Source organism: Stegodyphus dumicola, chromosome 9, assembly GCF_044657685.1.
Source record: "Stegodyphus dumicola isolate Sdum_Otavi_A_Nest chromosome 9, ASM4465768v1".
Lineage (NCBI taxonomy): Eukaryota > Metazoa > Arthropoda > Arachnida > Araneae > Eresidae > Stegodyphus > Stegodyphus dumicola.
Window position 1 is genome coordinate 171784728 of NC_140776.1, and position 24530 is coordinate 171809257.

At 33.6% G+C, this 24530-nt stretch overlaps 1 protein-coding gene across 6 annotated transcripts in view; it reads left to right on the plus strand.

Moving 5' to 3' along the window:
• LOC118203248 (very long chain fatty acid elongase AAEL008004-like) overlaps window positions 1-23277 on the plus strand; it is a 138950-nt gene extending 115673 nt beyond the window's left edge. For all 6 annotated transcript variants that reach the window (XM_085824344.1, XM_085824347.1, XM_085824348.1 and 3 more), the window contains 5 exons: window positions 429-509; window positions 5865-5921; window positions 10224-10329; window positions 14875-15011; window positions 20913-23277. In XM_085824344.1, coding sequence (XP_085680470.1) covers window positions 429-509; window positions 5865-5921; window positions 10224-10329; window positions 14875-15011; window positions 20913-21176 — 645 coding nt within the window. In that variant the 3' untranslated portion in view covers window positions 21177-23277. The remainder of the gene's footprint in view (window positions 1-428; window positions 510-5864; window positions 5922-10223; window positions 10330-14874; window positions 15012-20912) is intronic.
• Window positions 23278-24530: the final 1253 nt, after the last annotated feature.

A 24530-nucleotide genomic window follows, 5' to 3' on the forward strand; every position in this document is an offset into this window, starting at 1 on the left:
AATATGCTGTCTGAAACTTTTCGCAATTACAATACTTCCTTTTTACTTCGCACAAGGAAGTAAAAAGAATTTTTGTTAGCTATTTTACTAAGCAAAATGATTATTTATGTTATGAGCTGACAAAAGACAAAAAATATATAAATGTTCGCCAACGCATCGGGAATTCTAAATATATGTTTCTATGCTGCTTTTTTAATTTTTTAGTTTTGTTGCTGAACTGTATGTGGCGTAAATTCGAAAATAATTACGCTTAATAATTTGCTGAAGGAGCAAAGAGGAATGGATTAGCAGGAATGAGAGCAATAGCAAACTGCTAAACTGCAAGCTCAGCTTAACGAATCCTTCTAGGCGATTGTTAAAATCTGAACTCTTTCAGATTATTCTTTTTATCTACCTTGTAATTTTTCTGATTGAAAATTTCTTTTTAGGTCATTTATCTTATGAAAAATACCGATCATATGGTGCTTTGTAAAAACACCGTTGTTACAAGAGAGAATTCTACATACACGGTAAGGAATTTGAAATTGAGTTTTATTTTAATTTTTGTTGCTGTTAAAAGTTATTTGTATTGTATAACTTTTAACAAATATATTTATTCGTTTTTGGAGACACATTTTTAAACTAGAAAGATATTTTTTATTGTAAATCTAAAGAATTTATGCTAATGAATTTGTATTTTAGTTACTCAAGTCATGTTCCACGAACATAGATAGGAATAAAATAACACAGTGTTACAAATTTGCATATATGTAAATAATTTTAGTGAAATTATGTGCGAAGTTTTTGTCTCTCTTGTAAAATGGAACATTAAAGACTTCAAGAGCGTTGAAAAGAAAAATAAGATTACAGGGAAAAGTGAATTTAGAATTGAGGTAAATGGCTTCACGATATATCTCCAAGCTGGCGATGATTTTGACAGCTGATTTTTATCCTCAAATTTGATTACCGTTTGGAGATATTTTGTCTTGATTCCTACATAACTGTAATTGGTTTGATCCGTTTATTTGACTACTAGTAGCTTCGCTGCCAGCCTTCGTCTGGCTTTTAAATGTACCGGAAAAATGGCTGAAGAGAGCAAAACGTTAAATTTAAAAACTGCGTAGAATTTTACTCTGCAGAACAACTTCATAAAAAAAGGTTATTACGTATAACAAAATTACAATAAAATAAGCAATATCCCTTAATACAAATATCAATTATTCTAATAAATAAGTTAAACAACTTCCCTTGGCAAAATCTTAAGAACTCAAATGGTATAAAGGAGGTTAAGGAACTTTGTTTCCTAAAAAAAAATCATTCAAAACTTTTCAATATCTTAAAAACAGTGAAATGAGCAATAAATAACATAAAAGAATTTTACAAAATACTGAAAAGCAAAGTATAATTAATGATATTTTATCTTATATTTTCAAAAGAAGAAAATTACAATGAAATAAGCTATATCCCTTAATACAAATATTAATTATCTTAATACAAAAATTAAAACCAACTTTCCGTTGAAGGAAAAAAAATCATGCAAAACTTTTCAATATCTTACAAACAGTGAAATAAGGAAAACATAACATGAAAGAAACTCAAAAAATATAACATTCCGCGTAGAATTTTACTCTGCAGAACAATTTTAACAAAAAAAAGAAAAAAAAAAAAATCAATAAAAATGTATTATATATATATATATATATATATATGACAATGAAATATGCCAATATCTTAAAAACAGTAACATAAGAAATACGATGAAAAATTGTTGCCAAACCCATATTTCTAAAAGAATGAAGCTATTCAAAATGATCCGATTTCATCAAAAATCTATCAACAACAATAAGACGGGAAAATTGTTGCCAAAATCACATTTTAAAGATGTGAGATGTGAGAAGTGTACTCGGAAGCTTCATTTAAAAAATATTTTAAAAATACAAGATATTATCATTTTTCCAAAATTCTTTTTGTAAAAGCAGTCGCAAGGATGAAAGTTTAACGTGTCCAAAAATCAAAGAAAAATAAACTGTACATTTTTAAAAATAAACTTTTTTAGAAAAAATCCCGTTGAAAAGGTGTGAAGCCCCCTTTGTTAAATAAATTCGTATTTAATCGATTTATTGAAACACGAATTTTTTTTTAAGTTCGTAAAATAGCTAAGTGCCTAAGTTTCATGACGATGTGAAAGTGGAGTGTGTAGAGTAAAATCTCGCTTTCCTATAGCCTATTATGTCTCAAAATGACGCGATTTGGTCACAAAACATAAAATAAAAACAATTATAATTCGAATTTCGAAAAAATCGCTTCGAGGTGCACTGACTCTTGTCTAGATGTACCTATGTACCAAATTTCTTAGCCGTAGGTCTATTAGCTTACACGCAGCGCGAACGAAACACACACACACAGAGACAGACTCTTTGTTTTATTATATGTAGAGATATACGGCCCGATATATAACAGCAACTGTATATGCCTTCCAGGAATTTCAAGAAGTCGAAGGTACTGGAAATTTCTCGGCGGCGGAGGAAAAACTGCATAAGGTTTAAAAAATCATTAGGTTTTTTAGTCCAAAGGGATTTGAATCCCGAAGGACTATTAGTTTCGTTTTGGTATTTTGCGTCGGACTCATAAATGTCGGTTCACTTTTCAAACTGTTGCCACAAAATGTTAGAGTCCTGCATTATATTTGAAGAAATTAAATAATGAAAAATCTGCATAAATGTATGTATATTTCTCGTATTGTGATAAAACAACGGTACATAGAGTCATCGAATTTTGAATAACGTAATCCTCCAACGAATATGAGCATGTGGAAGACCAAATTTGAAATTTGAAATTTGTTTTATGATCGATTTCCTATTTTTTAAAACTTTGACGAATTTTTGATTAACAAACTCAAGGATTTCAAAGCGAGCAATGGCAACGTTGTGCAGAAAAAACATTTTTATCTCCAGCGCGTGAGTCTCTGTATCGGAAATTCTAAAGATATGCTCGTTTTAAAACTATTTTGCGATATTGCTGTTGCACTGGATCTTATGGTTTAAGTGCGAGGAACATGATATTTAATAAGGAAAGGTAACACACAAAATGTTAAAAAACGCCCCTTTGGACGTAATTTAAAATCTGAAACATTTCAGTTTTTTTTTTTTTAAATTTTATTTTATTTTATTTTATTTTTTTTTTTTTAAGCAAGAGATGGGAAAATGTGCAATATCTTTCCCGGGACTGGAACCTTGGACCTCTCCAATATGAGTATAACTCACATTACGAAGGCATGCAGAAAAGAGGAAGAAAATGCCTTGAAGACTAGAGAGAGGGCATCAGTTCTCAGTTCAGCTGAGATCTGAGTTCAGAGTTTAGCTCAGAGTATTGACATATGAGTCTTCAAGCTTACGCATTGAGGCTTTGTATACTATCTTGTGCTTAACGTTCTTAATAGTTTGAAGTGGTAACTACTGTTTGTGCTTTGTCATGCTGAGGAGAACTGTACGAGTACTTTTGTGAGAAGTTCCAAAACTAAAAAGTGTTTGTTTGAGGGAAAATACATTTTACCAAGCTGTCATCGGTCCTGTGTACATTCAATCCATTACAAATCTGTGCTAATGTAACAGCTGCAATAAAAGCATAGCAGTTTCTTTTTCGTATGAAAAATTCCAGTGATATCAGTAATATTCACAGACTCACTAAGTTATGAGGATTATATGTTTAAGTTTCAAATCACATAGAAATTTAGCTTGTTTGGAAGCAGACACAAGTTTTTCATAAATCTTTTAATTATCTTTGAATTCACTTACAGTTTTAGAGTTATATAATACAATTTTGTTAGGGTTTTCTGGAATACTAATTGCTACATAATCAAAAAGCGAAGACATATCGATTTTACCTCTGGAACCAATATGAAAGATCTACCTATATGTGGTATGCCATTTAAAGTCGATATCTTCGCGATTTGAATATTTGATGAGTATGATGGGATAGATGGTGTGTGTACGCTTCCATTAAGAAGAAAGATGCCGCTGAAAAGTATAGATGACGCAAAGACATACCATCTCCATTGTCATATTTCATTTGATAAAACTTCATCTGTAAATATCATTAAAATACATAAGTTTACCTCTCAAATAGTTCAATTAAGTAATTTAGTAACGTAGATTCATGTCGGCTGTCTACTACTTGCCTAGAAATTGAGCAACATACAAATATTTTTTAGAAGCCTTTGATAAGTAGAATTAATACCATGATTTTTACTTCCAAAATACGCCTCATCAATATGGAATAATGAGCCCAAAGCTATCAAAAATATAAACTGAAGGTAGTTCATACCAGGTGCTCTAACAAGCAGTAGCGTGAAATAGCACTGAGAAGATTCGCCTGAAACTCTTTAACTCTGCGTTTACTGAATCAAAAGCTTTCTCTGGGGGGGGGGGACACACATATCCACCGCATTTATTACATCGCATCGGCCAAACGGTACAGTGGTTAGCATCGCTGACTGCCGTGCTGAAGGGTTGGCGAGTCCAACGTCCTCTAGATAGGCTGGTGGTAGGCGAAGAGGGGTGAGAAACCCTTGGACCTGTCCTCCTGGGGCGCTCTCTATCAAAATTGAGGTCGGAACTGAGCCATGCCGCACTGTCACCTGGAAGGTGCTCAAGGCTGTTGCCAATGACAGGCATAATCTTGCGCTCCTTGCCACGAGGAATCTCGTAGGCTTGGGCTGACTATAGGTCAGACAAGTGAGCATCAGTCAACAACAACAACATCACATAAGGCTCAAAGAAATTTAGTTTACTACGGAGATTTAAAATCTGTTACATATTTAGGAACAGGAAACTGCAGCCTCTATCGAATTGGTTTTTTTTTTTTTTTTTTACTCTTTGGTGAATGAATTCACTAAATGAATCAATACATAATTTTTTTTTGTCTACAGCCCATTTTAAAAAACTTAAATGAGTGCCAATAGATAGTGCTCTTACTTCTGTAAAATAATAAACAAGAGGGGAAATTCTAGAAATTTCAAAATTTTGCTTCCTGTTTATAGAGACATAATAACTGACCGATGCAGTTTTTTTGGATTTGTCAGGAAGACTAGTATCTATGCAGCATTTGTTAGCTAAATTTTTATAATTACTTATTTTAGCCTCTATTTTTCATAAACTGGCATTATTTAAGATTACATTTACGCTATTAAAAAAGTAATAAAGCAAAATAGCTTAAGTTGTAACCTAATTCTTTACAAGTGACAAAAAATCTCATGAGCGGATAAAGTCGGCCATGCCGCTCAGAGGGTTAAATTACATTTGGATACATGTTTTTTTCCAAATGGCAGGTACTATACACCATAGGCGTTGGCCAGTACTGAGGCCGAAGGCTGTGTGATCACTTCTAACAGATGAGCCACTGTTGCCTCTTGTGAAGGGACAAACAATTGACATCCATACCTTCTCCGGAATTCAAACCCGGGCATTTCGGTACAGCAGTCAGTGTCACTAACCACTTTCCCGTCGGGATGGCTCAACTGGATAGAATTGTTATATAGTTAATATATAAGTCATAGATATTAAAAACACATTTTGTTACTTATTTTTAAATTCAGGAGAGCAAAAAAGGCATAACAGTACATTTATCTCAATTACAAATAAATATTATAATTTCATTGCACAGTAATAACAGTAAGCAATAGAAAATATTGCGAATTCCTATTTCATTCTCTTCGTTAAAAATTCATCAAGCTACCTGAAAATGCGAAGTCCTTTTTTATCGTCTGCGTTTTTTGATTCATGTAAAAATTCGTTAACACTGAAAAGCAGTTTGGGCTTTTACTGAGTATAATTTGTACTTACTCATTTAAATTTTTCAGGCTACTAATTTATTTATTTCCTTCCTAGATGGCAACATGCGGATGGGTGATATATCTTTTGAAGTACATAGAATTTCTGGACACGGTAAGAAAATTTTGAAATTATATGTGCATCCTGTATGAGTGATACAGCTAGCAATATATGATTTTCTATAGTTGTTTTTTGTTTATAGTTGCAAAGATTATTTAGTATATAAAAATATCTCATTTTCTTATGAATAAGAAAGCAATAAATGATATATAAATTATTATTAAAAATGAGATATTTATTTTCGTCAGGAGATTTTTGTCAATGAGTTTCTGTTACCTCCCAGTATCTAAATTTTGAGGTGATGTTCCTAAGAATACCAAAAAATCTTGTAAAACATCTTGGATGGCTTTCAAAAAGGCTAGGGCTCGTCTTCGTGGGAATAGCTGAATGGATCTTCTTCACTAAGATCCATTGAGCTATTCTCACGATACTATGCCCTCATCACTATGATCCGTTGTTCTTAGTGACTCATTCTTGCCTAGTTTAAAATTTTGGTTTAGAGCTGAAAAACTGAAGAAAAAAAGGTGCGCCATTTTACGTTAAGCGAAAACATATGTTAATTTGGTTTTTCAACTGAATACAAATGGACACAATCTGAATTGACACTGAGATTAAACAGAGCATACGAAACCTAGTTTTTCAACGCATATACCAAAATGCCCGTGTGAGATTCTTCATCCATCTTTCACCCACATTTCAACTGGTTTAGTCAATGGAGAAACTATTTCATGTGACTTCCTACATATTAAAATCATTTTCCTTTGAAATGCTTTTTCTAAGAAGTGCTTTGAAAGCGTGCATGTTGATTGCTCAGTATTATTTGAAACCGTGGCATGAACAAGTCCTGCCATCGTTACAAGAAGGGAAGAACTGCTTAGATTCGCATTTATACATGGGATGGGACTCACTGTATCTCTGGTAAAGACATTTCCAATCGCAGAATTCCTTGAAGACATAATTATCAGTAGCAAATCTCATGATTTCCTCGATCCGCAAGCATTATTGTGCTTGAAACCGTATGGTTTCTGGTTAAGCCTTTTTAAATTTCAAGAATTTAAAATTCTACTTGTTGTCACCTGAACTCCATTCGTCTGACTACGATGGACAGAAATGAAGAACTGTAGTGACTTCAGTGAAAAACCGTGAAGGGCAAATTGATTACTCTAACCGAAAACGTTTGTTACGACACATGTATTAGGATTAGGTCATTGAGTTAAATTTGATGTAAATAAGTTCTTGATGGAAAAGGTAATACTAAACTAATTCATAAAGTATTTAGATCATGAAATAGCCAAGCAACTTCACCAGAGGTAAGGATCTGGGGAAAAAATTAGCACCACAGTTTTATTATTGTGATAGAATGTTGCTTCAAAGTGTGACGAGATTCACTCCGATCCAGAGATGGATTTCAGATGCTAAAGCAGAAGTGTGGGATGCTTTTATCTTTCAGTGCTTTATTAGAGCTAATAGGCTCCATCACTGAAGCATCTTGTCAGCTGAGCCGTTGCCGAAATAAACTCATTTCCTCTTTTCATTATGAGTTCCTCTAACGGGGTAAAGGAGGAGAATATAAGAGTGTATCAAAAAGCTCCTCGACTGGCTATATTGACTAAATTACACAACACTTATCTAAGTTTAAACATCATCTTCTTTGCAATAGTCACATTGCGCAACATTGCACCTTTTCTAGTGCTCATGCCTATGAGAATGCAGCCTGGAAGTCATTTTGTATAAGCATTTACATAACCGTTTTGCAGTTTGTCTTGGATATCGTCACCGGTATCGTCACCGGTGTCAACATGTATCATCGGTACGATCAAGCAGATCTTCGCATACTGTAATGTGAGTTTTCCTTCTACTCCTGAACCAGTAGGCAGGGAACAAAATTGGATGCAGCATGCTACATATTCATTTCACGAGGTCCAGATTCTCTGTACGGACATCAAACGAGTTCGTTCGGGCAATCTTGCTATCGATCTTCCTAATATGGTCTGATCGTCATCCGATGCCACACCAGCTATGTCCAAATTGTCGTTTGATGGTCCTTCGATGACCAGCATGCGCAAGTTCCAGAATTTGTTCCATATACTTGCTGCTGATAATCATGAAAGATCTTCTAAATGGCTCCTTGCCTTCAAAAGCCTTTACCACACAAAAACTTGCGTAAAACTTGTTGCCTCATGATCATTAGTTTACCTGAAGCATGATTAGTATCTCTGTGGCTGATCTGTGTAGTTTCTAATGCTCATGCCTTTGAGAATGTAGCCCCGAAGTCATTTTGTATAAGCAATTACATAACCGTTTTGCAATCTGTCTTGGATATCGTCACTGGTAATAATTATCAACATGTATCATCGGTACGATCAAGCAGATCTTCGCATACTGCAATGTGAGTTTTCCTTCTACTCCTGAACCAGTAGGCAGGGGACAAAATTGGATGCAGCATGCTACATATTCATTTCATGAGGTCCAGATTCTCTGTACGGACATCAAACGAGTTCACTCGGGCAATCTTGCTATCGATCTTCCTAATATGGTCTGATCGTCATCCGATGCCACACCAGCTATGTCCAAATTGTCGTTTGATGGTCCTTCGATGACCAGCATGCGCAAGTTCCAGAATTTGTTCCATATGATTGGTGCTGATGGTCATGAAAGGTCTTCTAAATGGCTCCTTGCCTTCAAAAGCCTGTACCACACAAAATTTTGCGTAAAACTCGTTGCCTCATGATCATTAGGTTACCTGAAGTAGGATTAGTATCTCTGTGGCTGATCTGTGTAGTTTAACGCAAACCTTCACATCACCTCATTGTTCCATCCTTCTGACCATGATATAATCGCAAGGTACCACGTATACGTAATAATAAAAACGCTTCGTTATAATAACTTTTGATGTTTACACAGCGGTATATTTTAATACTGACTTATTAAAATTGAAAATCATTCTAACTGCGAGCCTAGCTCTGTATTGCTACTTGTTGTCTCTTTATAAACTTAATTTGGGATTTTTTAATGAAGCCGTTTATATCTCTTGCCTCTAATGTCTCTACATTCAATAGTTATTACCTTTTTCTTATATGAGCATATATATTTCCAAGGCAACTAACACTGATATGCATAAAAATTAAAACTATTAAAAGAGGGCTAAGTAATTTTATCCATTAGCTGGGATACTAATAGCAAAATAATTAATGCCTTGTGGCATTTTAAATTACACAGATTACATTTTCATGAATTTTATTTAGCACGATTCATGAAGAAATCCCAATTAGCTTTCGATATGGATTGTCATTATTTAAGCACAGTACAAACGGCATCATTTTGAAAACTTTTCATTTGGTTTTTAACTCTGAGGAATATTTCATAATTCTCATTCGTACTAGTACTATTAACCATTAAATTTTCAAAATAGTTTTCTCAGTGAAGTAGCATTTCCCGCCTTAAATAGATGGAATACTTCGATAAAATTACTACATAAATTGTTTCACTGTTTGATTCTACAAAATTGGTATTCTTGGTGATTAAACAAATGTTAATTTGACACTGTGCAGAAAAATGCTGTAAAATAATTTAGTTAATTCCAGAGTATATTTTTGAGCAGCATATTTCACTTGCAATAAACAGCCAGAAAATTGAATTGAATAAAATCTCTTTAATATTAGTACATATGGTTAAAAAACACATACATACACAAATATGGATAAAAAGATATAACTTAAATTATAATTTTATTAATAATTATGTATAACTTAAGTTATATCTTTTTATCTATATTTGTACTCTTGAATTACAAATGTATTATTTTCTTTGTGAATTATAATTTACTTCACATATATGCAAATGTAAGTTTATAAAATGAGAAATATAATGAAGTAAAGATTTAATTACGGATTTTAATACTATTTGTTTAAAAGCATAATCATTTATTCTTCGTTCATTGCTTCAATATTATTTTTCCATGCATAATATTTGTACAATTTATTTAGTGGGCAAAAGCAGAACTAGGTGTAAATTGAATAAAAAAACGTTATTAAAAGCTGGACACAGTTTATGACTTCCAATGGCTATCGTCACAAGAGTTAAAGCTGAGATAACCCTTTCAAATTTGTAAGCATATGCCAATACATTTGCTGTATTTATTCTGGGTAGAATTTAATTTATCCACCACTAAATACATAATGTATAACATAATACATAATGTATTTAGTGGTGGATAAATTAAATTCTACCCAGAATAAATTAAACAAGGAAACGTTGCTATACGTTTGGAACGTAATATTTATTCCGGAACAATTTAATTTCAGTACTTTAAAGCTATTATTACTTTCATTTGCGTAATCAAACTTCTTCTTCCAGATATTCTTCGTCCTCAGAAAGAAAGATAACTTGATCACAAACCTTCATGTGATTCATCACTTTACGCTTCCCCTTTGCGGATGGATCTTCTTCAGAACAGAAAGAAGTAACTATCTATTCTTATTTTGAAATTTTTTGTGAATCTAATATTATACTAAAATTTAATATTTCTTTAAAACAGAGATAATGTGAAACAATGCTGCAATATATTTATAATGCTGCATTGTTGTAATAGTCAAGAATAAGTATTGTTGTGATACTGCATACATTCTAATAATATTTATAATATAATATGCGTGGCATCTATACTTGATATATTTTATACGCTTTTAACATTGTTTTTAAAAGAAATATTCACGCACCAAATAAGAGAAAAGTATTCGTGTTTAATATTTTGAAATACCTTAACAAATTTAACCTCGGTTATTGGCAACGAAGATGTTCAAAATATTAAATATATCTTTAAAATAATTATTTTTGCATACCTTCTTTTTTTTCTTTATCTTTTGTGAGTGATTTTCAAATTGATAATATTATATAAATGTGAAATTTATTAATTGTATTAAAACAATATAAAAGCATTACATAAAAACGTAAAAGAATATAAACAGAATGAAACTGATGATTTTTAATGCAAATATACTAACAGTATCTCTGTATTTTATATAACAGTGAACATAATTAGTCAATAGACATGTGTTTGAAGATAATTCAGAACTTAATGTATAAAGGCAAATAAATCCAAAGATAAGTAGTAGTGCTGGACTAACAATTTAGTTTAACCTTTTAACTGTCATGCCCGAGATAATCTCGGGTACAGCACTGGTGTTCGAAAATGTCACGCCCGAGTATTACTTGGGGTAATTTTTTTTTTTTTTGAGTGCATCGTATTGTTATACCCGAATATATATCGGGAGACGTTTATTTCGGCTTCATCTTTTTGTCAAACCCGACTGTATCTCGGGAAAAATTTGACAATTTGTGTACCCAAAGCATCAAAATAACTTGACAGTTAAAGGGTTAAGGCTGACTAAGGTGACTCAGCAACCTACCCGGTGATAGACTTGGCCAAAAGGTGTATTAGCAACTCACCGTAACAGCAGCGAGGACAAACTCACAACGTGCGCTAGAGTAGCGAAATTACTCTTTGAATAATACTCTCTTCACTTAACTTTAATCTGAATCTTGGCGAGGAAATGCGAGGGAAAGTTGAGGAGTTCAGAAAAGATAACAAAAATTAGAATAATCGGTTATTTAAACTAAGGGAAACACTACAGTGTAAAATTTCTCCATATCGAGCTATTAATTATTTTATTCCTTGTTTTGGAGCTGGATATAGTTCTTCATTATGATCAATGTTCTCCAAAATGTTTTAACTCTTTTTCATTTGAGACGAAACTTGCAATTATCAAATACATTTTTGCTGGATCTGGGTTTGAGATGTTGGCTTTAGTAGAGATTTGTTCATACATCTCTCTAAGCTTAACAATTGTCAACTCTTTCCTATGCTTGCTGACGTCATCATAATCAAATTCCGAATCTAAATGCTTGGCCAGATTCATAACTTCTGTTACATGAGTGACTTCATCACTTAATTTTCGGCGTTGTTTCCCTTTCGTTTTTGACAATGAATGGACATATTTATTTCCTAGTCGTCATTCAAGATTTTTTAGGAAATTTCATTCCAATATTCTTCAGCGATTTTTACAGCACATAATACACTGATTTAGTCTTTAACAGGCCCACCAGCGGCTGAGCGGTAAAGTCGCTGAACACTGGTAGTTCGGTCCGATGTTCGAATCCCGCGAACGGGCTGGCTGCATGGGAATTTTCTTGGTTTTCCCCATGTGCAAAGTGTATACGAGCCAGTTTTCCTTAGAATGTCCTCCCCGAAGGCATCCCTCCCTTTAGGCACATAGCCCTCGACGCTTTGCCATAATCACACATACATACGTGTCTTTAACAGATAGCTGTGTCTTTTGCCTCATAAAGTTCAGATGCGCGAATGACCGTCTCATGTCGTAAGCCTTGAATGTTTCGAGGACTTCCTGATTGAAGCAGACTGGTTGTGTTTGAAGGTAAAAGACAAGTTTAATACGAAAGTGAAAGTCGAAACCAGGAAGTGGCAGGAAGGTTACCAAGTGCATTAGATTATTTTAAATGGATTTTCTTTAAATTGGCAATAATATGCATCTTTGGGTATAAAGTAATAACTAAACGAGTCCTCAAAACCATACACTGTCTTACGGAGCTTTAGAATTTTGTTTGAAGGACCTCCTCATCTCTCGTGGCAAATATGACATTGATAAACGCTAGCAAAACAATCTGCGTGAAGTCTGGTGAGAGGTGAGCGACGCAGAACGGGGTATTACTGTATTGCAAAAACATTCATGTAAACGGCTTGACAAAACAGTATTTTAAAGACATTATCTTTTTCTTCCTACCTGTAAATATGTTAAATGCTTCAAAACTGTTGCTAGACAAAGACATTTTTTTTATAGTCTATACACAGTTCTGCAATTCTTTAAAGTGCATTTTAGACTGTCACAAGCACAAAACTGCAGTTGCTTTGTGAAGAGGAGAAAATGACGATGCTTCAGAATGGAACTCCGTCATAAGCGGTCACTAACTTTACGCGAGTTCGAAAAACATGTTCGAAAAAACAGAAACGTTCGTAAAGGAGCTCTCACACTAATGAAGATCAGTTTTTTTTAAGTTGAGAAAAACAGTCTCTTTATAAAACAGCGCGCACTTTCTGCCGAAGAGCTGCTATGCAAATAGGATTTTATCTTACTGTTTTCATCAACAAAGCAAATGCAAATTTCTCTTGTGTTGAGCATCCCTCTGTAAAGGCGCCCCCATCTCTACACAGGCTACTTTTCTTTTAAAGTTGGAAATTAGTTTTCATATGGATAAAATCTGGGTTATCCTTATAAAGGTTTTCTCTTTTTTATGAACAATATCTGACCTACATAAAGGTGTCGGCACCTTTATGACGCAGCAGCGTTGTCGAGGCATCCCGAAAAATGGAGCCAGAAAACCAGTGAACACAAAATTACCTTGCATTTAAGTGCTGTGGTACAACGACGGTTAAGAGAACGGTTAAGTTAAGAGAACGAAGGTTTCCACTGCCATCCATGGCAGTGGAATTATAGAAATCTCGAGAGCTAATCACATGCCCGCATTACAAAGCAGTTCAAATGCCAGAATCTGTCGCACATTAGTTCTTTTACAACAGCAATATGAGATTCAGCTGCCACATAACAGACTGGGGATCGAATCCCAAGATCATTATCACCTTCAAGGGCATGAGAAACTCGTGCGTTGCTGCACTTCTCATTAGTGCTAGTAAGGGGTGATGCCAGCAAGTAACTACTACTTACACTGCGAAAAAAAAGGGACAGTTCTATATCTCCCGTTCTACTGGGCCGATTGACAAAATTCAAATTGCGTTCTCCATGTCTCGAAAGCGCCACTTAGGATATATATCAGATTAATATATAACATTGTTCTAACATAGGTATTTTGACACAAAATGTGACTTTTTCTGAAATAACATACCAATTTTTTCCATATTTCGATTCTACGACTCAATTTGAGTCGATTAAATTGTAAAATATGGTGCGAAATTTATGGAGAAATGGAGAAATGCAAAAATTTATCTGGGCACAATTTTTTTTCAGTTTGCGCCAAGAATAATTCACTTGGCGAACTTCTTAATATGTGGCAACCAATTTTCCTTTCCCTTCCATTATGCCGGACGGAAAAAAAAGGTACCTCGTTCCTACTTTTTTACATTGTGCATGAGCGGAAAAAAAGTCCCATCGTTTCTACTTCCATATAACTTTAGGAAAAGTGTCTAAACCACATTTGATGTTTTATCGCTTTCAGCAAATATGCCAAATTTCAAAACCCGCCAATGTATAAATTCACGTATATCTTCGGAAATTTTGAATAAAAAACTGTAATTTTTTGCGGGTATGCAAAGACCTACGTTTACTTTAAGATGATGGTACAAATTTTATAGATTATAATTCAAAAAGTTTTGCAAAAATTTATAAAAATTATTTAAAAATACAAATTTAAAAAGAAAAATCATAAAAAAATGGGTGTATTTTATTTTGAATGAAACTAAATTTCGAAATGTGAAAGGGAGAATCAAATAAGTTTAATAAAAAAGAGAGATTAATAAATATATACCAAACTCAATCAACATTGAGGAGCTAAAATTTTGAAAGTTAATTTTTTTAAAAACTACTCTTGCGATTTTTACAAAACTTGGTAGTTTGGCGTCGTTTGAGTCGTCGAATCAAAATATGGAAAAAAATTGGTATGTTATTTCAGAAGCAGTCCGAGTTTGTGTCAAAATACATATATTAGAACAATGCTATATATAAATCTAATACATATCCTAAGTCGAGCTTTCGAGACATGAAAAACGCAAGTTGAATTTCATCAATCAGCCTAGATATAGAACTGGCTACCTTAATTTTTTTTTTTTTTTTTTCGCAGTGTATCAAGAAGTAGGACAAAGCGAACATACCACCGCGTGATCGCTACACGATTCTATTATGTGTAGAAAGAATTCTGTGCATGTAAGGTAAGAATATTTTTAGGGACAAATGAATTAATTATCATCGCTCTTTTTCAGGTGGTTTCCAGGCTTATCCAATCATTATCAATTCCATTGTCCACATTGTGATGTACAGTTATTACGGACTTGCTGCCATGGGACCCAGCGTCAGAAAGTACTTGTGGTGGAAACGATACCTCACCATTGCTCAAATGGTAAGAAATTTCGGTGCAATTTTACTTTAATAGGGAAGATAACCAAATTAATGTAGCAAGCATTTACACTGATTTTCAACTAATTAGCAGTTCATCAGTACTTAGCATCTATAAACATATATTCTCGAAACCCATTCATTAGCTTTTCAGTGAAGTGACGGGTTTTAAAATCTAACTCTATATACATATAATATAAAAATTTAATGTGTACACCACATGACTCCCTTGTACGGAATATTAAATTACACGCATTTTTCTTGCATTTCATTTAAACTTATTGGATTGAATTCAATCTACTTCGTCGAGAGAGCATAAACCACAATAGAATAAATGCACTCTTTAAAATTCGCTATATTTGTTTACCATAGCGAAACTCTGGCGCTACATTCACATAACAGTATTATATTTCGCTCATATTATAACTCAAAATGCACAAAATTTATATCATCTTAAGAATTATCTAATCGCTGCCACATGTTCTATTCAAATACTATAATAAATCTAAAACGATGTATAAAAGAAATTAAGCGAACAAAACAAAAATGAAATAGTTTTTCACAGACGATTTCGTATTTCTCATTCAATTAATTCAGTTCTCACTTCGGGACAAGGAAAAGTACATAAAAACACAAAATATCCATTTTAAAAATTTTGAAGTAAATCTTAAACGCTTTTTTCCTCGAAAAATTCCAGAAAGGATTAAGCGTGATTTAATTCGCAATAATAAATAAAGGCGTTATCTTTGTTATTACGAAGCTTAGTCTATCTAGATTGGCAACAAATTTACTATTCTGCTGTTTCAAATGTAAACAAATATGTCCGCCATGTTATTTAAAAATTAGGCTTAACCGCACTTAAACAGCTTTTAAATTGTTGATAATTCTACAAATATTGCTTGAAGATTTTCTAAAGGTATAAAAACCTTAACCTTAGTAGTCCTATATACAAAATTTCAACATTCTGAGGCTACTCGTTTTTGAGTTATGCAAGATACATACGTAAGTACAGACACCACGAAACATTTTCTTCAGAATTCATTTTAAAGCAGTTTTATGATTATTTTGGAGGAAAAGAGTCTTTTATTCTGTCCTTACGTACGGATGTTACGCAAAAACATCGTTAAATTTGATTCGATAGCGATCAAAATGGATATTTTCATTTAAATATACTGCCTCAATCTTTTCGCGATTACAATACTTCCTTTTTACTTCGTACAAGGAAGTAAATATGAAAGCAAATTATTAATTTTAATTTTGCAATAACCCTTTTATTCCTTATTTTAATTTGGGATTTTTAACTTTCTATTTTTAAATAATAATCACTTTTCTGAACTTCATGATTTATAGATTTACCCATTATATGACTTTTATGTAACGAGGATGACGTAGCAAATTTGAACAGAAACCTTTCTCTTAATAAACTTCCACACTGTATAACTACACATTTGCTATCTGCACTTCGGCTGAAGTAGATTGCTGCTTACACTTTCTACCAGGCGCAGCAGTACAAAAAAGTGAATGTTTTGGAATAGGCGTGATTGTAGTGTCCAGTTATTTGTTGCTTCAAATGTCAGTTGAAATAAAAATGAATATTTAATCTGCTTCGGTTGTTGAGTTTGCTGTTCATTATGGATCAATATCGACGCTATCAGTATTTCTACAACATCATTACATCCATATATATTTCCTTTTCCTGAGTTATACCATCAGAGACTGCGTATGTTATAAAAATATAGCTTGCGGTAAGCGTTAAAAAATAGAAATGGGAATTTGTCTAATATCCTTAGTTAGGTATTTCCCAAAAATAGCATTAGAAATTTTTGTGGCTTTGTTCTAATAAAGCATTGGAATCATCTCCAAGCAAAAGCTCTCCAAGGATACATTTTGGTCCCAACAAAAGGGAATACATGCGGTGTTCTGAGGAAATCAGTTTAAACGACCCTTTATTTAAAATATTTCTTTAGTTTTTATCTCTTTTAAGTGCATGGCTCTATATGAGCACCCTACCCATCTCTTAATGTGTCTCTGTCTCAAACTTCAACCTTCAAATTATAAACAACTTGTTTTCTGACGTCGTATGCACTTTATTGAAAATATACAATTCTTGTCAAAAAATTCTGTTTCATTCGATCCTGATAATTTAGTGTATGCCCGGATTGTCATACATTTCTTTTAGAAGCTTAAAGTTTTGATTAATGCAATCAGAAGAACATAAATTTGACTCTAATTTATCTTTTTGCAGGCAGTATTTTTTTAAAAAGTATTTGAAGTATCTTTTCACTATTCGTAAATTGCTAACATAAGTGTAGATATTTGTGTTTAAGGTTATATTGATTCGTCTTTCATGACTATGTACAACTGTTGTAGTAAATATTTTGATTCCATCGAAATTTATTGCCAATTCCTTGCGTTCTATGTTTTAACAATAACAATGTTTTCTTTATAATTCTGTTGGATAAGTATTATTTGTCCTAATTAAGCACTGAAAAAGTTAACAAAAAGTACCTTCCGATTTAAAATCCGTTACTTCTATAGCAATATATTAAACTCAAACAGGAAACTTTTTCTCGGTTATGATGGCAATTCTGATTAAATGTAATGCGCATCAGTTTAGCAACTAAGAGCTCTTGCATGCGATGAATTTCGCGCTCGGTAAACGATAGATGGCGCCACCACCAGAAAGCTTTATTCATTATAGTATAACGCCGATTATGAATACCCAAACTATTTCTTCCATGGAGGTCTACCTCCATGATTTCTTCGCAGGGAGGAAAAAAAAAATGGGGAAGGTAGTTCTGTGAGTTACTATAGAATTGGTTTCTTTCTTTCTTTTTTAAAATTTCTGTTTTTATGAAAGCGTGTTCACTTAACTATATTAAAAATGCTTCTTGAATGTCCACGAATTATCGTTCTGATTGTAATTATTTTCTAACACTGGTTCCCAGCACTTTTTACCCTATATACCCCTTCCACTATTGCTAGACGATGATCTTATATCCTTCCCAAACTCAAAAAAATCCATCAAGCAAAAGGTAAAAAAAAAAAAAAAAAAAAAAAAAAAAGCTAATAAATACCAAAACTTGAATAAAAGTAGTTCTTAATATTCATGAACAAGAACTAAATTCATAACAGCTAAATAAAAGGCTGACCACATTCCCCACCCTAAAAATTTGAAATTCCTCCCTGGGGAAGATTCTTCCCTGGTTTAGAACCTCTGTCTTGTACAAATACAGATTTAAAATTCAATAAACTTCATTTGTCCATTTCTTGTGAGCTTTAAAATTAGAATTTACGAACCGAAAAGTCTATTAGTTATTGGCATCACATTTAATACTTCAGGCGACTTGTCTTTGCATTTCGAATTATCAGAATTAAAGCTTCTAAAAGAGATCCTTGGGTTTTATCGCTAATCACTATATAGAAAGCTGGGATGCAAGGGGCAATTTAGAATGTCAACGGGAATTGATATGGCGTCTGACCATGACTAACAGTTTCCCAAATAAATCGGAATTACCTCTAACGAACAGACAGACAGCCAAAGTAGACAGATGGCTTGTTTTGCATCCGCTTAGGTCTTTCTACCCTCAGGGAGAAAAATCAAGCTCAGGTGCGAAGGAAAGGCAAATAAAATAGGAGCAATTTGATTTGAGTGAAAAATAAATTCGTAGCATTTTATATGAATTTTTCCATTAAGGCCAGGTTACAAATATGGGCTTGTATAAGAAAGAGAAGCACGACCATGAATGTATCCTAATGTGCAATGAGGAATACTTTAAATATTAAAGAGGTCCAAGAGACTTATTACTTAAAATTAATGTCCGTAATGTTGTGATGTAAATATGTAGTATGTAAATATGTAATATGTTGAGTGGGGAGTTGGAAACACTAAACTAATGTAAATAAAAAAGAAAATAAGCAACGAGGTCCTTCGTTTCAGTAGCTGAGAGCTTCTGTACCCTTGTTTTTTATCAGAGGAAAAAACGAAGCTAAAAAATATCTGATCAGGAGTGCGGCGCTTTGCAGATTCTCTAAGTATGCTGGAACTAGTTGAAAGCGTCAGCAAAGCCAAAGGAAAAAAAAAAAAAAGAAAGGAGGGTTTGACTCCATTTTGATAACAGTTTAAAATCTAGTTGGCAAGCTAATTTTAAGTTAAAACAGGGAAGCAAAAGTATAAAGGGGGAAGCCAAACATGTGTAGAGTTTAGTATGCTTGGCTGTCATCCAAAGAGTCTAAACTCTTAGTAATCTTTAAGGAAAGGTTGTAAGAAACACTTTTTAAAAATTAAATAAGAATAGGAGGCACATTTTGTGCTTACATGTCAGCCAGGGATTTGTGGCTAGATAACTTAATAAGTAAACAATAAGTCAAATAATCTTAAAGCCGAAGGCTACAAATTCTGTTTAACGCAAAGTTGGCTCGAAACTTTACCGGCGTGGAATTCACCTATCCGCAAGTGATACGCAAAGTCGGAGACAAGAACTCTTATCTAAGATAGCAACCTATAATGTAGCCACGAGAGGTAGAAGATGCTCTGAATTGAACTCCGGAAACCTTCCTTTGAATACACGCTAACTAAATTTGCATTACGGCAGACAAACGGGAAGGGAGAAATGACAGTACATATTTAAAGCGTAAAATAAAACTAAACTGAGTGGCGCAACAACCCTAGCGGGCCAAGGCCTGCAGTGCCCTTTTTCTGCTTTCTTGACCTTTGAGACTCGGAGTGCATCAGCATATACCCTGGGCAAATGGTCATATTGTCGCAGGGCACCCGGCGTGCGTAATGGCAAACCGCACATTGAGTTGATCAATGTTAACGAATTTCTCATCCTGCGCATGCTCAGTGGTTTACCGTTGGCGTAGGAGGAAATACTGGCGACTAAGAGGAGTATAAAGCAACCCAACACAAGCCTGCGCGTCATGTATGTCTTATCAACTGTTTACAATTGCAATACTACCGAAATTTGTTTGTGCTTAATGCATCTGCTTCTGTTTCATTTAGTTTTGGTTTATTTTGTTCATAAACCTTATGTTTAATAACGGTTATTTATATAATTTCCTTTCCTTTAATTCAGCAATTTAAACTGGATTTATACTTTAATTTGTTAAGGTATATACGAATGGAACTTATGGTAAATACGCAATTGCTTTTATTCTTCACAAGTATAATCAATAAAGATTCAGCTAATGTATCTTGCAATGTTTCCTTTTTTGCAATCATTCTTAAACGAAAATTTGCGTAGTAGACAATCGATATTTATACTCTAAAGTAATGAAGCAACTTAGCAAGTTTTAAAACCCCGAACTGTTTACGCCCAGATAACAGAATATCAATCATACGCCGTAATTGTCTACTTTTAAGACTGTGCCAAAGTCGTAATTGTGCCAAATTCTCTTCTGGGCATGCGCAGTATGCGAAATTCGTTTAGCATTGATAAACTGAATGTGCGGTTTGCCATTACGCCTCCGGTGTTTAGTCCCCAAGCGAACTTGGTACTCATTTTATCGACTCACTTAAGGAATGAAATGCTGAGTCAACCTTGCGCAGCCCGGGGATTGAACCCCGGATCTATTGTGCAGCTGCGCGACGCGCTAGCCATTTCGTCACCGGGCGGTCAAAACATAAAATAGCTGGTTAATTAAAATAAAGGAACTTACACATGGAAAACGAAGCAATAAGCAAGGCGTCCCTTTATTCTACAAGGCATGAGTTGCAGTTACCTTTTAGTAGCTATTAAACGCTCTTGCTTTAATGCGCGTGCTTTAATTTTCCTAACCTTCTCCTTTGAGCGGATATGTGTCACTTGAATGAAACGGAAGCTAGAACAATGTTTAATTTTGGTGAATCTGAAAGTAATTATTACAAATTTAATTAACATGTTATTTCCTGATTTTATTTCAGATCCAGTTCATCCTGATTATACTTTTTGTCACCGTGGTAATGCCAATTACAGGCTGTACTGCAGCAAAAACTAGTGTCTACATTAACGTTATTTGCGCTGGTTTATTCTTCGTTCTATTCTACAATTTCTACCAGAATTCCTTCAAGGCAACCTCACCAAAAGTGAACGGAGTTTCTCAAAAAGAAGAGATTGCAGAAAAATGTTCCAGCCACACCAATGGTAATATTGCAAATGGTGTGGGATCGAAAGTGAAATGCAACTAGTATTATTCTACACGCATGGCCACTTTACTCAATGGTGCTCGTGTTTTCTTTTTCTTTTCTTTCTTTTTTACAAAGTGCCTTTGAAACGAAGGTCTCTGAAACTGTTTACCGGTGTCGTCGAAATGGGACTACGCTGCATTTATATATATATATATATATATGTATTTTTTGTGTGTGTATGAAAGAAAAGGTTGCCAAATCAAAAGTTTGGATTCTTTTATAGTAGTACAGCCATAATACGGTAAATGATAAAACTTCAAACTGTAACAGCTTTAAAACTGATCTTAAACATTTCTTTCCAACTTGGCCATCAGAAGAACCAGAGTAAAATGTATTTTGGTCTCATTTCTGACTCTCCCGGTGACACGTTGATTTGAGTGTCCGGATGCTCTTCAGAAACAGTATTTATTAATGAAATAATATTATTTTATAACGATTTGCTACTTAATTTTAATTTTATATGTTTCCTTATTGATTGCAATGTATGTTTATTCTTTCCTTCGTGGTTCTGTCATGTTCAGTTTTAGCATACACACAGCATTTTAAATTTATATTAAATATTTTTGTTTATATAATATAAATAAAAATGTAATATGAACGGAAATAATAATATCAATAAAAATGCAAAGAACCAAATGGTTTAGTAATTGTTTTGCACCTTTTGTATCAAAACTTGTTTTTTACATAAACATAATCTTCCTAGCTTTATTCACGTCTTGCTTGACGTTAAAATAACTTCATCTTTACAGTTTGTTTTTTACCCGGTGTTAGCACTTAACTCTTTCGCATCGAGAAAGGGCAAAATATCAATTCCCCAAACATCGAAAACGCCCGTATCTAAGAATTTCTCCTGGAATGCTTTTACTTCCCCCATGACAAATTCAACTTGTTAATAGCCTTACTTAAGTAAAGCGTTAAATAGCCTTACTTAAGTAAAGCGAGAACTTTTTTCTTCGACGCTTTGACACTGTGTGAAGTTGCCCTTGGGACGGGATTGCAACTTCGGGCATCAAAAGCTAAACACTGACAGTGAACAAAGGAAAGGAAGGAACAAAGGAAACAAGGAAGCTACTTTTGGTAGCTTCAAAAGAATGATTGACATGTGATTTAATAACACCTGAAAGCAATGAGTAATGCAGGAACGTGATGGGGGAAAGCACTGGGTAGGAAATTATTCAGGCGTTTCGGGCGTCCAGCCGATGTCTGAATGTTTGGGCGTTTGGGGCGACTTCGATGCGAAAGAGTTAATATTTATTATTTATTACACATATTTACCCGCTGTTCAAGTAATAATGTAATATTTCCTATTTGCTATTAATGTCATGCATGATCTTTATTCAGAAAACATTTTATTATTTTCTATTTTTTACTCATGCTTTCCCTGACAATAATGCCTAGTTTCCTGATGCCATACAATTAGTGAAAACAGCACTACCTCGAAGAAGCTGTCATTTCAAATACATCTACATTATGAAATGTAATACAATTGTATTCTTCAATAATATCTTATCAATAATTTATTTCTGTATTCAGTGTATTATTGACTACTATATAATAATATATAATATTTAATAATATGTGAAATAATTCCTCTAAAGTCTGTTGCTTAAAGTCTAGAATTCTGTAAGTGAACTATTATAATATTTAAAAAGATCTGCACGCTACTTCTAAGAAACAAAAGTAATCTTATGGAATAAAATTTTCCTTCATTACAATATTTGTTTATACACCTGTGCTTTGTAAAAGCTTTTTGCTTTAATATTTTGTGCTCTATGTTGGATGATAGCTGTACAATAGCAAAGATTGGAGACTTTTATGATGTATTTAACTATGTACAACAATATTTTTTTAGTTATGTGTACAAGGCCATTTCTTTATTTATTTTCGCACAAGTTTCCACTGAAGGATGTTAATAATTTTGAATTTTATTGGACTATTATGATTGATATATATAAATATATATATACACATACATATACACACTCTTATTTATCTTCAGTAGTAAATGTTCTGCGTGTTTAAACCCTGGATTGATTATGATTCTTGCCATATGAATGTGATTTTTTTCTACTTTCATAATAAAAGTGATTTCTAAAATGATTTCCTTTGAAGTTGTCTGATTGAATTGCTTTTGTGTGTACGAAACTAATTAAAGTCGTCTTTCTAAACTTTTTTGGGCATTTATATAAGTATTAATGAACAAATATAGCCTGATTTAGAATTAAAAATACTTCTTGGCGATATATTTTACAAACACAGTTTATATGAAATTCGAGATTATTGAGAAATATGAAAATAGAAATTACACTATATATATATATTTATGATAGCTAACAAAATTTCTTAAATGTACGTACACCGAACCTATCCCTCCCGGAAAAAATTGAACACTTCTATGAGATTCTTTCCACTCGGTCAACTGATCAAATTGAAATTGCGCTTTTTTATGTCTCGAAGCGCGAAATAGGATATATATTACATTTATATACTATATAGCTTTGTTTTAACATGCGAATTTTGTTACAAAATCGGATTTATTCTTTCCGAAGTGGCATAATTATTATTTTTCATATTTCCATTCTACGATTCAAATTCCGCCTAAAAACCAAATTTTGTGAAACTTCGTAGAAACTAACCGAGTAACTTCGAGAATATGGTTTGTAATTTCGAGAGTTCACAGGAAGATAATCTGATGATAAACAGTGTCATCTTCTATGGCGAAGTCATGGAAACGTCAAAAAAACTGGCATGAGATTTACAGCATTATGATAATACTGTCTCATTCTAGTATTTGAAAATATCCAGGGTTACTTAGATAGAGCATAGTTATGTATAACGCTCTTGATAGCGTTAGAGAAGTTAAAGCCCCAGATCACGTGTTTGGCTGAAGTGTCCACCCTACATAGTGGAAGCATGCTTATTAAGCAACTCATTTATAATAGCATCTTTAAATAACCGTGGCCGGTAGGTCGCACGTGCAGCAGAAACTGGTGTATAAGTAAACAAATGGAAATTTTCAGTAATTGGCACGTCTTTCTTTATCTGTAGCAAATCTGTTTTCTTTATCTGTAGTCTTTTATATCTCCAAACTTAATCTAACACACTTAGTTTAAATACTGTCTAATTTACACTCTGAGGAGGAAACGAAAAGCGAATCGATAGTAAGGATCTAATTCATAAGTAACTTATTAATTTAAATAATAGTTCTTACATAAGGACTATTAATTACAGTCCTTGATATATGTAGCTCCCCCCACCAGTAACCGAGCAGTTAAGATTCAGCAAATGCGCTGATCGCATGTTTTCACATTTCCCCGCCACGATTTGCCCTTGTGTAATACTCAGGGAGAGCTA